This window comes from Anser anser (assembly GCF_964211835.1).
Source record: "Anser anser genome assembly, contig: HAP1_SCAFFOLD_66, whole genome shotgun sequence".
NCBI classification, from domain to species: Eukaryota; Metazoa; Chordata; class Aves; order Anseriformes; family Anatidae; genus Anser; species Anser anser.
This window is the reverse complement of record NW_028153466.1, coordinates 441,115-458,781: the sequence shown is the minus strand read 5'-3', so window position 1 is coordinate 458,781 and position 17,667 is coordinate 441,115. Positions and strand designations below refer to the sequence as shown.

The window sequence follows — 17,667 nt, the reverse complement described above, 5'->3', positions numbered from 1 at the left end:
ACCCCTGCCCAAACCACTATAAATAACTTGGCATAAAGTCCACACCCCCTTTCCCCCGCAGACTTCCACAGCATTTGAAGCAGTTATACAATCACGTTAAATGGGAGTTGGCAGGCTCTAAGACTGAGAGAAGCAGAATCAAAACATTTATGCCTTTTTCCCCAAACTGGCATACAACCCCAATTCATTCAGCTGCGTAGAAACTAATATTTGTTAGTTTCATGAGCACCACAGAAAAAGTCAACTCGCAATAAAGCAGTATACTCATTGTAAACATTATTTATAGCATAAAGATTTACCTTGCCCGCCGCCGTCGCTGCTGCATCTGCCATGCCTGCCGCCTCCGTTGAATTTGCCACGCTTGTCGTTGCCACTGTTGACTTTGCCTTGTCCTTTGTCATCAGCAGGTATGGCATGCCCGCCGCCATTATTGGACATGTCAAGCCTGAGGGCACTGTTGAACATGTTATGCCCGACGTTGCCGTTGTATATATCATGTCCTCCACCTCCTCCTCTGATAGATCTGTCAAGTCCTCCACCTCCGATGGATCTGTCATGCCCTCCACCTCTGATGGATCTGTCATGCCCTCCACCTCTGATGGATTTGCCATGCCCGTCGCAGCTGCTGGAGTTGCCGTGCTCATTGCTGCTGTTGAAACAGCGCTCGGTGACGCTGAGACAGCGCTACTACCAACGAAACTAGAATTGAACTGAGGCAGCGATGCAGCACTGATGGGTAGGGGTATGTTCGGTAGCACTGGTTCCTCCACTTCCTAAAGTTGCAAATTTTAATTTTTCTTATACAAGACATACTACTTTCTCACCCCATCCCACCCAATTTATTAACAAAATTAAATAGAACAAAAATCCATACAAATTAAGAGAAAGCAAGTTTCCAGAAGAAATCCCGATCTCCCCACCTCTGTCTACCACGTCATTTTAATTTATGGCAGGCCTGCTTCCACATTATACTCTATTCAACAACTGTACAGCAAGAACACTGAAAGTTAACTCAAAACCTGTGCAGAACAGAGAGGCACAGATCACATTTTCTTTCTTTCTTTTCTATACTTTAGTCATCAAAGCTCTAGAGAAGCATCATCCTTTCTAACTACCCTCGCATGGCTTCAATTAAGAGTACACTCTCAAGACAAGTGAGAAAGTGTTCCTCTTGCAAAATTAGGCAGGATAGCTGCCAAAGTTTCTAAAGTCACTACAGCAGTGAACGTGGAAAAAGGTAATGTTTAAAGAAGCAGGTAGGTTCAACAACCAAACTAAACACAAAAAGCACCAAAGAAAGTCAGACTAGCAGCACTGAAGATTGTGTTCTGGTAAATACAGTCTATACCATGTATCAGGATGCAAATATAAAAATCAGAAGAGAGCCTCTTAACAACTTCAATTTTCATCCCTGCCACTTACTTTATTTGATTACTAAGATTGGATGAGTTATGTTTTAAATGGCATAGAAAATCTGACCGAAATTTGTACAGTACTATCATGATCTACTTAGAAATGACTAGGCAGGGATGTAAGTTGGTACTACTCATATTCAGTGCATCCTGTAGCTTACATCTGTTTCACAGTTTTGATTTGAAAAGTTTATGGAACCTTTGATATTTGGACCATTATTTTATTTGTGTTACAGGAATAAACAACAGTGTTTACGATTTCTTTATATTGCATCATCCAGAAGTCCCATTTAATGATTTGAAACTTAAATTAACTTAAATACTTAATATTAACTTAATATTAATTAAATACTTAATGTTAACATAAATACTTAAATTAACTTACAGGCAGCTTATATAACATCCAATAAAAGAAAAAATAATCTGAATATTCATGGTCATAGTTTTATGGAATAGATTTTTCCTATTAAAATGAGAAAAAAACTCTCTCACAATGAGTTTGGTGAGTATCAAAAACTGAGTCATCGTTAGCAGACATGCAGAATGCTCTCTTCTACTACTCTTTTTCACACTCTTGGCCTGTATCTTTCTGTATGACTTAAATATGAAACCAAAAATTAAGCTTTTTTTTTCTTTTTATACTTGGCACTCGTTTCAAGTATCATTCCTGTAGAAAAACTATACAAACCTTCACCAAAACTTCTCTTCTTAGGACTCATTCATTCAATTGCTAACGAGAAATGTTATAGTTTGAAGAATCTCCAAGGTAAGAGAATTAAAAATTTCAAAATTACATAAGCAAAGTTCAGGTATTCAAACACAGGAAATCAATTGGAGCCTGCTCTGAAACCCACAAGAAAACAAAAACAATGCAAAAATAAAGCGGTATTGTTATAATTTACTATGATGCAATAAAACTGACACACTTAGCTAGTTACTTCAGTAAGCTCAGTGACAGCAATTAATTTAAGAGTCACTTACCTGTTCTTGTACAGCTCTTGATAAATAGTGTATTCCTCTTTCCCTTCTCATTTTGCCGCCTCCGCTACTCACTCCTGAAGACAGACCACTGGACGCAGCAGTACTGAATTTGTAGCTGGTCACATTGCTAGCACACGACAGTACAGAAGTTGGGGGAAAAAAGAGAAAAAAAACTTACCAGCCAAATTTTTTTTTCAAGATATTAGAGCTGTTATTAGTCCTAGAATTGAAACCTGCTGATCAGAAAAAAACTAAAGCTGTCTCACAAGTTGCTAAACGCTGGTAAATACTTGATGTTCTAAATAGGAAAAACTTTATTAACAGCAGCAATGAAAAGGACATACATAAGTGCACCGTTCACATGGGAACAATGACTAAGCCAGAAGACCTGAAATAGAAGAGCTGATTTAGATTGTTATTTTCCAGTGCTTCCTTTAAATAGGACTGGTTCTCTGATTCTGCGATGCACGTGTATCTTTTGCAGGGATATAAAAGAACAGCTCACAAAAATACAGAAAGAGTGCACATATGCACACATACACATGGGAAACACTGCCAACAGCTCTGATAGAATAGGGACGCCTTAGACTTGTGTGGCAAGGTAATATGGCCTAAGCTTCAGAAGCAGCTCTGGCTTTCATGTGGCCATCAGCAGGAACAGCAGAGGTGTTTGGGTATGCCAACATTCCAGAAGTCTTTTCAGACATGAATACAGATCCCTTTTGTAAGGCATACAAAGGCATTTTTCTGGTACTTAAAAAAGCCTAGCTCAAAACGAGAAAGATATCCTAATCCAAGAGCAAATGGGGAAAAAATAACCCAAACCAGAAGTGAAATAGGGAATAACTCTAACAAAAGTACTATGGCAAGAAAATGAAGTATGCCTGGAAAAACTGTGACCTCAAAGCTTATCTTGCAGCCAATCAGTCAGTCAGTACAAAAGTGCATTAGATCGCACTGGAAGACACCAGGTCAAACTCCCACAATACTGAGGAGGAGAACTGGTCTAAACTTGTCAAATACTTGACAACAGCCTGCTTAGCACTGTAACTGCATAGAGGAAGACAGATCCCTAAGGCATATGCTCAGACTTTTCTCTAATCCGAACTGTCAATCCATTAGAATTCTGAAAAAAGTCTTACATCAAAATAGATCTTCATTCAGACAACTATCGCTTGCCCGTAACAGCCCATATTCCTCTTTCTGTTAACACCTGTGAGCTTCAAGGGGGCAAAGACAGTTGTCAGCCTTCAAGCAAGTCTAATCTACAATTGGACTCAGGATATAAAATATATATATACCCACACACACACGCATAGATATATAGCATTGGTGGGCCAGAGATTTACTGAGTATTCCAACTCAACTGTCCAAAGGGACTCTTGCCAGCAGATCAGTGTGGTGCTCCTGCTCCAGAACATGGCACCCAACAGAGACCAGCATCACAAAAAACACTACCACCACTACCTACTCTACAAACAAAAGGTAGGGCACTGCAATAAACTTTGTGAACGAAATCAAAAGCAGTGTGAGTTTTCTGTATCTCCTTCCTAAATGGAGAAGTAGAAAGGAGTTCTAACAGAGACAATTTAGAACAGTTTGAAAAAAACATAATTAAAACCCAGCACCTGATTGCACCTGTACCAGAACCTTAAAGCCAGTCGCTTCCACCCCTAAAAAGGTGGTTGTTGTGAAGTCCAACTTTTAGATGCCAAAACAAAGTGTTGAGTTCTTTCTGCAAGCCAAAGAATGCCCATGGTCACATAAGAATTGCTTGGCAGATGAGCATAGAGTCAACAAAATTCCCTGCTACTGTTCTTTGAAAAGAGCGACCCCCTAAAAACCGACTGCAAAGTCCCTTAACTCAAGCATTATTACCCAAAACACCATTTGCCCAGAAGGAAAAGCCATCAATATTATCTGGAGGATAACTCATTTGACCTAAACCAAGAAAGCAGTATAACACAAAGCAGTCTCCTCAAGAAGAAATTCAATTAATTCTGCTGGATTTTTTTTATTTTAGAGATGAGTTAGCATTTGGCCTCAAATGATCCTAAAGAACACATGGTCTTCATGTGAACTCAAAGCAGACAATTAACTTCATCATGAAAGGAGTATTAAAAAAAAGAATAATAAATCATAAATCTTCCTCCATGTTTTTGCTTAAAAAATAAAGAAAAAAACACATCAATAAACATCCTCCTGAACTGTAACTCACTTCCCCTACTTCACCTTCTAAAGAATACTTCAGAAAGAATCATCCCATTAGGACAGAGCTTTCAAACTGCAAGCAATTAAATAGCTAAAACTAATAGCTTTTCCCCTAGGGAACATTAGGAGGGACAAATTATTTTGTTATAAGTAAACTGAGTTATAAACCATGAAATATCTGTCAAAGCAAAATTTGTAACGCTACAGATTTAGTCAAACTACAAAATGAGCCATATTTCCTGTAGAAGGAAAAAATTAGGCCTCCAATAGCAAAGATCCTTTCTGTGGATACAGCATTATAACGTGCCTTGTTTCCCATCTTCGTATCCTACTCAGAAGATAAACTTGGGATAAAAAGTGGTGTATCAGTACTTTTATTCTTGCTCATCTTCCTTCCTTTCATAAAAACAACAATTTTCTCAAAGTTCTATTGATCTTCAAACACAATCCAGACTTTGCAGCTCCCTCAAAATACAAAATTTTCATTGGATTTCCCATTCCTTTTACTGAGAACTGTCACCACCTTTCAGGTGCAGACCGTACTGAAAAAGGAGATTTCTTTCTTTCTTCAAGTAAGTTTTAAATTAATAGATGTCATACCTTTCAGATGGTTCTGCTCGCTGTTCTGCAGGCAAAGTCTTCTCTCTCATCCCCTGCAAGTTAAGTTTAGTTCAAGACTTAGCTGAATATGTACAGAATACACAAAGTACCAACAACCACTTCATGTGGTTTTTTGTGGTTTTTATTTTATTTATTTATTTTTAATTTTATAGCACTGAATACACCTCACCTACTTAACGTTGTTCCCTAATTCAGCATTGTGGGTACAGTTCAGTTAAATTTTGGGGCTAAAGTAAGCATCACTGCTTCACTCAGCATTGAGGACAAACTGATAGAACACTAAATCAAATTTGTCAAATCCTCTAACAAAGAAAGTAATTATTTTAAACAAAATGACAAAAATTGTGTGTGTGGGGGGGAGAGTTTTCATCAAAACTTGTGTTTACCAGCCCCGTAAAAGGGACATACTTTTCTGTTTTCTATCATTTATCAACAAACAAGAAAAAAAAAAACTCTACCCCCCTAAAAACTAAGCAGTTGCTGCTACATTCATTTTAGAACTTTACCAAATGGAGATTGTGCTGGCTAAACAATACAGAGATTGAAAGAGTTAAAAGCAATAAGCAACCAGTATTACTGACCACTTTGATTTCCAGCCTAAGAAGCCCATACACTTAACACGTGGTCATTTGTACACTCAGACTGATACTGGAAACACAGATGTTTTCGCAGAAAGAGATGCCCATTTAATTTTATGGAAAATTTATTAGACTCCATCTACTCCAAAGCAATCAAAACCGATAACTCAGCACATTGTCAGAACTCTCACTTGGAGCACATAGCTCACCTGGAATAGTTTACACAGAACACGAGCATGTTTCATCAGTGACAGCTTTGTGTACATGAGAATATAAAAGGAAAACATTTCTGTCTTTTAATATTCTTTCACTGACAACAGGATGACTCAATAGCACATCATGACATCGTGAAAACAACCACAAGACACTGAGTGTTCCAAAAACAGAATTAAATCCATAAAAGCTCAATCTATTTCACAATGGTTCCCACTGCCTTAAAGCTCGCCTCAAACATACTATCAGTACTTTTTGCAAAGATAGGATAACAATTGGTTTGAGAAACATTCCAAGACTGGAAAAAAAAACAGGCACATAAAGACTCAAAAATGTACTCACTTGGAACTTTGTGTCTCCTCTCTGGCAAATTTTGCTGGACTGAGTAGTTGAAGTCGGTGATGGTTCAGAATACCGCGTATAACGCATCGGTTGACGGTTTACCGTTGGTGTCACAAGTCTCTTAACAGGTGGAGGCTGGAATGCATTCTGGGATTCCAGCTTTGAAAGGGAAACAGCAATCAATTTATCCTTACGTCCACCCAAATTAATTCCAATATTTATTGATGAAAACAAATTACAGAACTATAAACCTCCCCCCATCGGTCTTGGCACTCAGTGAATACAATTTGAAAATTCTGAAGACCGTTCAACTTGTAGAGGGAAATCACCAGAAAACCAGTAACGAAATCCATAAAGCTATATATAAGTAGCCAAAGTCTGACTGAATTCCATTTCAAAATTTGGCAGTTAGCTTCATAGACAAAATAATTCATGCTACCATAATTAAAATAACCCATGTTCCTAGAATATGCTCCTATCTTTTCCTCTGCCCACACTGTGATTTTTTTTTTTAGTAGCTTAATTCATTAATTTAACATTCGAAGTGTTAAGCAACTAATTATACAGGCTTCTGGGCTTCACATTCCCTACATTTTCCCTCTTCAAAGTTACACAAACAATAGAACACACTCAAAAAAAAAACAACTTGTCAATCTTACAATAATCTCATTCATTAAAATATGATCCAATGCTTTACATGTGCATTAGATGCACTTCAAGTAGTGGGTTTGACTTCCCTTTTCAAAGCATTTTCACAGACCAGAGTTAATTTTTAACACAGACCACTGCGTGTTCTGCAAAACTGACTTAACTGAACTGTCAGACAGAAAACAAACCCTAAAGGCTACAAGATTTACCGATGGCTCCGCCTGCGGTCTTAAGGATCAGAAAATACAGTCTTAGGAAGCATGCTATTGTTCAAATCAATACCAACAGGAAATTGTTTACGCTGCAGCTTTAATTTCACAGTATCTCCCAGCTCTTAGTAATAGGATTCACACTCTCTCTAAAGTATACAAAAATACATCTTTCTAAAAAATATTACATTCAGTTTGAAACCTTGAATAAGACATGTTTTATGTAAGTTCACAAATCTACTTCGAGTGAACGACGGTTCATTGCTGGTTTTAAAGGTAAAAAAGAAAAATATTAATTCCCCCAGTTAGGCATTCAATACACCAAGAGCTATTCTGCCTGGTACAGTTCCTTGAAATAAGAAAAATACCACATCACTGCTACCCACTGCAGAAGTTTAGCCTGAGTGCACAAGTGTTCCGTCAACCGCATGTTCACTTTAGCAGGAAAACACACGATCGTCTCCTCAACAAATAATTGCTTCTCATCGCGGGCTACCCTTCTCCCGCCACCATTATGAATTCTAGTATTATGAATAGACAATCTATCTCCTTTCACCCACTGACAGCTGCGTGCAACATTCATTTAGTGGCTGACAATTTCAGGCTCTCTGTTGCAAATCTGGCAGATCTTTCTTAATGCCTTATCACAGGTATATTGCTATAATATAACTGAGAATTCACACCAGATTTGGTTTTAGTTATTTGGATAATATTTATGATATACTTCACTTCTCCATGCCCTTGTAATTTGGCAGATGGTGAAAAGATGGTCCAGGAAATCTGAGATGTTTGTAAACTCTGAAGTGATTGTAAACTTAATTATACATCCATCCAATCAAGGAATTAGCACAGAAACTTCTTGAGACACTGTCCCTTTGCTCATTAGAACAGAAGATGAAAAGTTTGCACATCTTGTTATTTCCTTCAGTCACCTGATCTTCAAGTGGTCATTTAAGGGTTTTGCAATTTAATAAGCCCAAGGATACCCCTAACTAAAGTCGTCAAAAAAAGATGACTAGTTTTCATTTTTTAAAGAAAATGAAAGGAAATCATGCTTTACCACAGCATTATCACCAGTTCTGTGCTACCTCCAAATAGGAATTTAGGAGCGTTAAGATTTATAGCGTCGAAAAAGAAAAAGAAAAAAAAAACCTCTACCCCCCTAAAAACTAAGCAGTTGCTGCTACATTCATTTTAGAACTTTACCAAATGGAGATTGTGCTGGCTAAACAATACAGAGATTGAAAGAGTTAAAAGCAATAAGCAACCAGTATTACTGTCCACTTTGATTTCCAGCCTAAGAAGCCCATACACTTAACAAGTGGTCATTTGTACACTCAGACTGATACTGGAAACACAGATGTTTTCGCAGAAAGAGATGCCCATTTAATTTTATGGAAAATTTATCAGACTCCAACGATGGTTCATCGCTGGTTTTAAAGGTAAAAATGAAAAATATTAATTCCCCCAGTTAGGCATTTAATACACCAAGAGCTATTGTGCCTGGTACAGTTTTGCAGTTTAATGATACCCCTAACTAAAGTCATCAAAAAAAGATGACTAGTTTTCATTTTTTAAAGAAAATGAAAGGAAATCATGCTTTACCACAGCATTATCACCAGTTCTGTGCTACCTCCAAATAGGAATTTAGGAGCGTAAGATTTATAGCGTCGGAAATTAACAATTTTCCTCCTCTTTACTTTGAATGGTGATAAAAAGCACAAAAACTAGTTTTCTGTGCCCGAATGAACACGGAAGTCTGTACAAAGTCTATATGACCACTCAATCAGTATTTTTCTATTTGTGATCATTTCTTCAAGAGAAAACTTGCCTCAACAGGAATTTTAATATGCAGCTTCCCCCCAAGTTGGGGGACAAGATAAAACGACTTGGTGTGTTCTAGAGTTGTTGCTCTCAACTTACAAAGATAACATAATTCTTAACCTGAGTAATCTTCACAACCCATCATCTATTGTGGATACATGCCAATATTAACTTGATTTGATGTCTATGTTGTCACTGAGGTTTGAGAAAATTTTTCTAATAGTGATAAAGCATTGAAAAAGTTATCTACCTCAGCTTAAGACATTATTGGTTCTTACCTTTCTTCGTTTGGACTGGAAGTCAGTAATATCCGGTTTATCTATGTCCGGAGGCTAAGGGAAAAAACAAAGCATAAATATTAGAGGGCATTTTTTTTTTTTCCTGAGAGAGAGGGTTCCCTGCAACAAAAATGTGGGGGTTCATGGTCAACTTACACAACACAGCGGCAAAACAGATGCCATTCTTTTAGCATCCTGTTGAAAAAACAGCGCAATAAATTAAACCGGCCACAACGTAAGGAAGAATAGTTTTATCTTTATGCTTTGATGGCACATTTACTAAGTTTTATAAACACATGAAGCAAAAACAGATTAAAAGAAGTGCTATTTACCAACAAAGGGCTTGACAGCTTCTCCATTGCCTCCAAGATGCGCCGTGCTGAGGTACTTAACGTAGCGCGGGACCGCACAGTTTCTTGTCTAGCTTTCGCTCTCCTTTGTGCCTGAAAAATTAGCATTTTAAGTGTTACAATGGTCAATTCTGAGCTAAAGAGGCATGTATTTTACGTCCCAAGGCTACACTGATGATACAATCAATATATTCTGATGACAGAGAAAAATGCAGTCACTGGGAGTTTAAGCCATAAAGAAGAGAATACATTCGGAGTTTAATGAAGTTTACCTTGGGCCTCAGTGCATCTTGCACGTGCTTGTTGCACGAGCAATAAAAGAACTCCGTACTTGTAAAAGGTCAAGACGGATGATGCTAGGACTGCTAAGGCCTCCGAAGCAGTAATCAGGGAAACAGAACTCAAGAAAAGGCTTGTGGTACAGAAAGCATTTTCAGTAACAACACAGACCTCAGAGTTTCACGATGGTCTAAGTGTACCATCTTAAAATCAGTGTATACAATCATAACCAGGAACTAGTTTTACTTCTCTCTTGCTTCCTCCCTTCCCCCAAGATTAAAGTTGGCTGCAAATCTTTGTCTTAAAAGATAAAGATCTGACTTAAACTGTAACAGATCTAAACATTACACTGAAAAAGTAAACTGTTTATTTGCACCACCCAACTTCAAATATCAGTCGAAAACTTCCTTTGGTGTGACTTTTTTTCTTCCCAGGTTAAACCCCTCATATAACCACACTGTGCTTATCACACGATGTGAAGACAGGAAGCAGACCACGCAGCATGTAAAAACACAAGTGAGACTCACAGAACCACAGAATGGTTAAGGTTGGAAGTGACCTCTAGAGATCGCCTGGTCTACCCCCCCGCTCGAGCAGGGCCACCCCGAGCAGGTTGCCCAGGACCATGTCAAGTCAGCTCTTGAAGACCTCCAAAGAGGGAGACTCCACAGCCTCTCCGGGCAACCTGTGCCAGGGCTCCATCACCCGCACAGTGCAAAAGCATTTCCTGATGCTCAGACAGAGCCTCACATTTCAGTTTGTGCCTGTTGCCTCTTGACCTGGCACTGGGCACCGCTGAAAACACAATGGCTCTCTATGCTCTTTGCACCATCCATTCAGGTATTTATATACACCAATAAGATCCCCCCAAACCTCCTCTCCTCCATGCTAAACAGGCCCAGCAGTCCCTGCCTCTCCTCAGAGGAGAGGTGCTCCCAGTCCCTTGATCTTCTTGGTGGCCCTTCGCTGGACTCTCTAGTACCTTGCTGTCATTCACAGCAAGCAGCAAGAAGCAAGCTACTCTCTCCTTTAAAAGCCTAGTATTTTGGTTTCTCTTTTTACCATAATGCAGTAATATTGTAAAAAACAAAAATAGCCGACCAAAGAGGGTTCCCAGCTTTGCACCACAAGGTTTCAAGGTTTCCCGTAAGTGAGGTACTTGTACTGCCCTTTTTCCGTTGCAGAAATGGACTGTCAGAACAGAGCCAGCAAACCCGCGTTTTCATTTTCTTAAAATTCCTTTTGATTTATCGATAAAAGTCACTTTCATTTAAATACATTCCTACCAAACCTGACTTGACTTTCCTTTTCGATTCAGCTCTAGCTAATCAGAGTTGTCAGCAGTTTTTATTTGCTATTTCCAAGAACACTTGGGGGCAAATAACTCTCTCCAAGAACTATATGAATCGTTCAAAACAGAAAGCATGTTACTGCTTATCTTGGGACTGCATTTAGTCCTGCATGCCTCTGTGTACCAGAAGAACAAAGGATCAGCAAAGTTGATTTTAGATATTTTCAAAGACTGCAGGTTTATACAACATATCCATAGCATGAATGTAGGCATGCTTGGAAAAGAAGATCCACAGATAAATATTAGCCAGGTTTGACTACTGCATTTGACTACTAATACTACACTACTTTTGTCATACCCGATAAGGTTCCGTTCTTCGCTGCCTTGATCTTACAGCTGCACCACCATAGGCCGTCTTTCCGGGGTAAAATGGAGAAAACCCAAGCTGGTTTTGCTTAAAAACAGATGTGCTTCCACGTGCCTACGGAAACACAGTACGATAGGTGGATAGAAAAACAGGTACACATTCAAACTGATTAAAAGAAATACTGTGCAGTACTTACAGGACACAGTCCTCCAAAAGCAGATAAACCGAATGCGGGTTTCTTAGAGCTAGCTGCAGAATGCTGCGAGAGGGAATGAGTTCTTTCAGCTCCTGCGGGCAAGAGCAGTGATGATGAAGTATTTTTTAAAACTGCAACATCTGCCAAAATGACGTATGCTAGATGTAAATGCCTCTCGTACGTACAGAACTTTAACAATAAAGATCACACTAATTCAAGTTCTTCAATACAGAAAAATAAGCATGACTTCAGCTTCCTTAAATAGATCAACTTCACGTACAGACTGAAAACCAAGTATCACCTACAAACTTGAAAACTGTTCACAGAGCTGCAAGTAGTTTTCAGCAATCTTACCAAGTTAATACTGTGCTTCCAATGCAGATATTTTTTTCCTTCAGGCTAAGATAAAAGAGGACCGCATAAACATCAGTGCATTTGTACGGACAAAGCTTTTTTCTGTGTTGGTAAAAGGCTGGAGGCCAGCACAGATCATAATCGCACAGGTTTTAAACCTGGAAGATTCCCCAAAGGCTGCTCTAAGAGTTAACGATCTTCTGCCCATGTATGTTTTACGAAGACACACCAGAAAGTTCTAGTGCACTCAGGTTATATTGCTAAAGCCCAGCAACTCTACTCTACTACTCAGCTGTACAAAAGTTCTCTGGAAAACCTGCTGAGCACACGTCAGTCCCTGTCTATATGGGGGACTAGAAAAAGCTGCAAACCTGCTGTTCGCCCTTTCAGCGAGAAGACCTACGTACCAACCTACATCGACACGATGCTTATTTTTTATTTTAAAATGGTGTGCTTTCCTCAATGAATTTGGCAAAAGACATGAAAAGTATTGACAGCTGAAGCCTTCTACCAAGAAAGGTCAAAAAACAGCCTATAGCTTATGACAGAGTAGTTTCTTTATCTTCTCTTGCTGAAACACAGGAAAACATCTCGTGTTCCTATTTGTCACCTGCACTTATTCACATTTAACCAGCTGTCTGTTAGATATTCTGAGTCACTCTTCCTTCTAGACAATCAGCCTAGTTGTCAAGTTACGGCAAGTCAGCCTGATTTCCTACCGTCCCAGTTCAAAATTTACATATAACCTAGCTGAATGTGTATATTTCAGCATTGACTCTTTCTAACATCAGGGTATCATAAACGTATTCCAAAGCACGCTTCTATTAAAAAGGTGATAGGATTATATACTTCTAAAACACTAAAAATTCAATTTAATTCTCGCATCCAAAGTTGACATTCACCTATTTTATTTACTAAGGTGATGTGGAATATTAAAGAACGCAAGGTACTTCACATTAAAAAAAAAGTCAATTAAACAGAGAACACAAAAATCACCTTCATCAGATGCTCTAGAGGAGGAATCACTGGTTGTTGAGATGTTATCATCGTCTTGTTGAGAGGTAGAATCTTCTATTTCTTTTATCAAGGACAGCCTAGGACTGCCAATGCCAAATATAGAAGATGTCGAGGGCTGACAAGGTGGGACAGGAGAATCCAGCATGGTATAATTCAGACGGCTCCGACGAAGAGAGGGCCTTGTTAACACAACTGGGAAGTTCAGTGCTGATCTACTTGTGGATGGTTCTAGACAAGAACAGGGAGATAATTAGCTTTGCTATAGACAAGCTCACAGAAGCCAAAACCTGTTTCCTATCGACAGCCATGCTATTGCCAAGTTCTAAGCGCAAAAAGAGAGAAGCCAAATTTAACTTCTTCCTCACCCAGATACGGTTGCATCTAACTGTCTGGCTACAACAACAACACTGCTTGCGATACACAGTATTAATGTTGCATCCAGAAGTAGTTAACTATGAGGATTTACAACACCACATTCTGACCCCGTGCTCAAATGCTCTAACGCTGACTTGGCCGTTCACTAAATCAAACATATATACTCCTTCTCCCATGTACAGCTTGCAATAAGCTTTACAAAATTTGAGATTACACGGTAAATTACAGATAACACTGCAGCTTCCATAATATTGGAACAAAGGTTACATTAATCTGAATACACAACATGAAAATGAACGTTTGCAGTACTTTTTTCCCAAGTTCTTCCATATCAGCTCACGTTAGAGGCAAAACATCATCTCCTACCCATTAACTATTGGGATTTTGACCCAAGGGACAAGGATGTTGACCCAAGTAACCAGATGAGCATTTTTCCCTCTTGAAGCAAAGGGTCTGCAAACAATGCCAGTGGCCTGGAATAGGTGGCCTTGAAGTCTATCTTGCTAAAAAAAATCTTATTCTTAAGCATAGTATTCGACACCCACGGACAGCAACATAAGCTGCAAAAGGTTCCAGGGTGTCCACCTGCTCCTGATCTCCTGGAGTTAGCAAGCTTGCAGTGCAGCTGTTCTTACTGAAAGCTCCTTTCACGCAGTTACATAGGAAAGCCAACATGTGTTCCTCAGTCACGAAGACCTTCTCTATTCTTTTCTCCAAACTCATTCCCAAGCTACAGCTACACAGAAAGCCATCAATCTCCTTGTTTACAATTAGATGAGATTGGAGGCAAAGATATTTCCTCCTTATTTTTTGATTCTGCCAACAACAGAAGCAACTGACTTTCCACATTATCTATGGTTACCTACGCACGCTCAGACAAAACTTCTTTACTTATTAAAAGCTGACTTCCCCAAAACAGCTAATTTAAGAGAAACTCAAATAAGAATAGATGCAAATTTATACAACAGGACTACAGGAACAGTGAGAGGCACTGGATATAAGACAAATTAATCTTTCATGAGGTAAAGGAGTTGCAAACCTCGTTGCCAACGGTCAAATACCTTTTCAAAGACACCCCCTCCCCCCGCGTAGACCTTAAAATTATTGAATATTTTAAGGATAATAATCTCATAAACCACATCCGTGCACAAGTTCCCCAGTTCACCATCAAGTTAACAAGGAACTTTACTAAATTGATCAAAGCCCAAAACAAAAAAAAAAACAAAACAAAACAAACAAAGTCGGGACACGAGACGGAATTTTCCTCTGCCATTCTAGCATCTAGTCTTTTGTTTCGAAGACTGCAAAACAAATTAATTTTTTTAATTGCCTTAGGCAATTAGACAGATTTTCATTCCATATCTTTTAAAAGATGGAAAATGCAACCCAGCACACTTGCAAATGACTTATTTTCAGCATTTAGCACCTGGCTAATAGAGTACCTAAAGTTAACTGATGCCTTCCAAGAGCATAAGATGTATGCTTCGTAACTGTGTATACAGTTTAAAGCTAAGACGGTTTCACAAACAGTTGTTTCGACTTTTTTGATTGTTTGTTTTTTTTTTCATTCTGTCAAAACCCTCATTCCAATTTCCTTTTGAAATTCAGATTCAAAACTAGAAATCTGTGAATAAATACAGATGGCCAGAATTCCAAATGATTTTTCACATACCTCGTCTACTAATTCCTGCTGGTTCAGGCGTGAATCTCTCATCGATTATGGTATCTTCATCTGAATAATCGTGATGATAGTTTACCGGAGTCTCCTCCTGGTTTGCAGATTCATTTCTGTCTACACACTCCTCCTCACGCTTATTGAAATACTTCTGCAGCCAGGCCGGTACAATATTTTTCACCGTTTCTGTCATTCTGCTAATTATTCCCTGCTTGAAAGAAAAAACACTTGTTTAATTACAGAAACACAGTCAACAGCATATGCTGCGATACCACCTTCCACGGACCTTGAAGACAGATATTATACAGCAAATATTCAGAAGACAACGACGAGGTTGATCCCTGGCATAGGATCGCTACACTTCTGGTAAACCTAAAATTCACCTAAGATTGATTTACAACTACCTATCACTGTCTGCACTTCCAAGTGACCTTGGCAAGGTTCAAAGTTTTGAAACCTCTGCCAAAATTCACCAGCAGGTCGTCAATCTGCAAGGCTATCAGGAAACTCTACGCCTGAACAGCTCCTGACCTACAGACTTGTTCCAGGACTCTTCCTCTTCGCACCCTCACGTGAAAACCAACTAAACCAGAAGTTCAGCAATTATCTACTGCGACAGTCAGGACCATACTACCCATTAAAATCAGTGAATCTAAATATTTTCAATTTTAGTAATGCTGAATTGCAGTGACTATACGCACAAAAACCAGTTCTGCTCTCAACAGTCAGGCTAACCCAGAAGATGTCCTGCAAGAAACACAGCTATAGCTATAGCACCAGCACCTCCTCTTGCAAGAGCCTTCTAAAGCTGTTGCTGTATTTTGTAGAAGACTGACTCTGCGGCATACATCGGGTACGATCGGAGAATTCCCACCTGACCGAAAGCCCCAGGAACTACGGTTAAATAAAAGATACATTAATATAAATGAATATAATTAATAATAAAAATTAATAATAAAAAATAATATCCAGAAAGCTGACAATCATGAGCTAGGCATCCTGCTAATCATCCCTCCTGCAGGCAGGGGGAAAAAAAAAAAGTAAATTAGATCCAGGACTAGTTCCCAGGAACTTTGAAGCTGCTAACTATACTGTCTACAGTGCCCAGGCACCTTCAGAGCTTAATGGTAAGAGACAGAGGGTTTGGTGGGCTGTAATTACGATCACAAGCACACAAAACACATCTATTTAAGTATTTCTAAGAATCGACTTATCGACTAAAGTTGTAGGGGGAAGGATGAGAAAAACAGCGGGGTAGGGATCAGAACCAGAGGTATAACCTCACAAAATCGCATCGGTCGCTTTCGTGCCTCCCCAACTGCATCACTGAGAGACAATTAACATTAAGCCACAGAACCTTCTGCAGAGTGGACATGATATTGAAAATAAACTGAAATTAATTGACAAATGCTCTAAGCAAGCTATCTGCTCAAAGCTCGTCCTTTTACGTTATGAACATTTGCACGATTCGTCTGGTTACAAAGCTAACTGCTATAATAAATGCACACATGTAACACCTATCAGTTTGTCTATTTATCAGATCATTAAAATTCTTCCCCGATAAGTTACTGTTAATTTGATCTGTGCTGGATGTGCAGCAGCCATTCTCTGTGCAGAATCCCCCAGATATCCCCACGCACGTGTTTGCTCTGGCACACTCTTTAAATAAACCTACTGGAAAACACGCAGAGATAACAGACAATGGAAAAGTTAGAAAACCATCTCCACTGATTATTTTTAATCCACGTGTAAGGTTTATCAGTTAGCTACACAGTGTCGGCACACGCAAGCTATGGCACTTTCAACATTAATGCACTGTTCAAGCCAGAGGTTTCAACGGTTGCTCTGTAAGCGTGGGGAATGTTTGCATTGCCCTTCCAGGCCAGCTTTAGATGGACAAGATTGATTGTCAATATGTGGTATAAGGGACTTGGCATTTCTGCAAGTGATAAAAACCTAAATGAGCAGCTATCCATGCGTAGCGCTCCCTTGGTTTTGCATATGATAATCAATCCCCTCAGCTACGTTGCTCATTTAATAGCGGAGAGGTTTTGGCTGAACAAACATGTGCAGAGGGCATCTCCAGAGCATCTCTCTGGGCGTCCTGACATTTCTTAGCAAAGAGCTGCTGGGAGGGATCTCGGCGCGTCCCCCCTCCAGCACGGGGATTTTCACACCCCGAATTGACGGACCGCTTTCACCATCAACCTGCTGTACCCTACAGCACAAACGAGAAGCAAAGCCTGGCAGGTAACGTTCAGAGAATTGATGATGGGCTGAGGAGGGGTGCAGGGAGCGGGGAAAGCCCTGGGGGTGGCACTGGGGGTCCTGAGGGCAGCGGGCTGGGGGTGAAGGGGAGGGGGAGGAGGGGGGTAATGGGCTGGGTAGAGGGGTAAGGGGGTAAGTAAGGGGCTGAGGGGGTAACTGAGGGGGTTAGGAAGGGGCT

At 39.5% G+C, this 17,667-nt stretch overlaps 1 protein-coding gene across 1 annotated transcript; it reads right to left on the bottom strand.

The window, feature by feature from the left end:
• Positions 1-439: 439 nt before the first annotated feature.
• LOC310892102 (nuclear pore complex protein Nup153-like) lies at positions 440-15,414 on the bottom strand (the record flags this gene model as incomplete). Its single annotated transcript, XM_083854273.1, has 6 exons — positions 440-445; positions 9,650-9,760; positions 11,596-11,718; positions 11,801-11,892; positions 13,151-13,399; positions 15,219-15,414. 6 exons carry the CDS (start codon positions 15,412-15,414, stop codon positions 440-442), a joined length of 777 nt encoding a protein of 258 aa, XP_083710399.1.
• Positions 15,415-17,667: the final 2,253 nt, after the last annotated feature.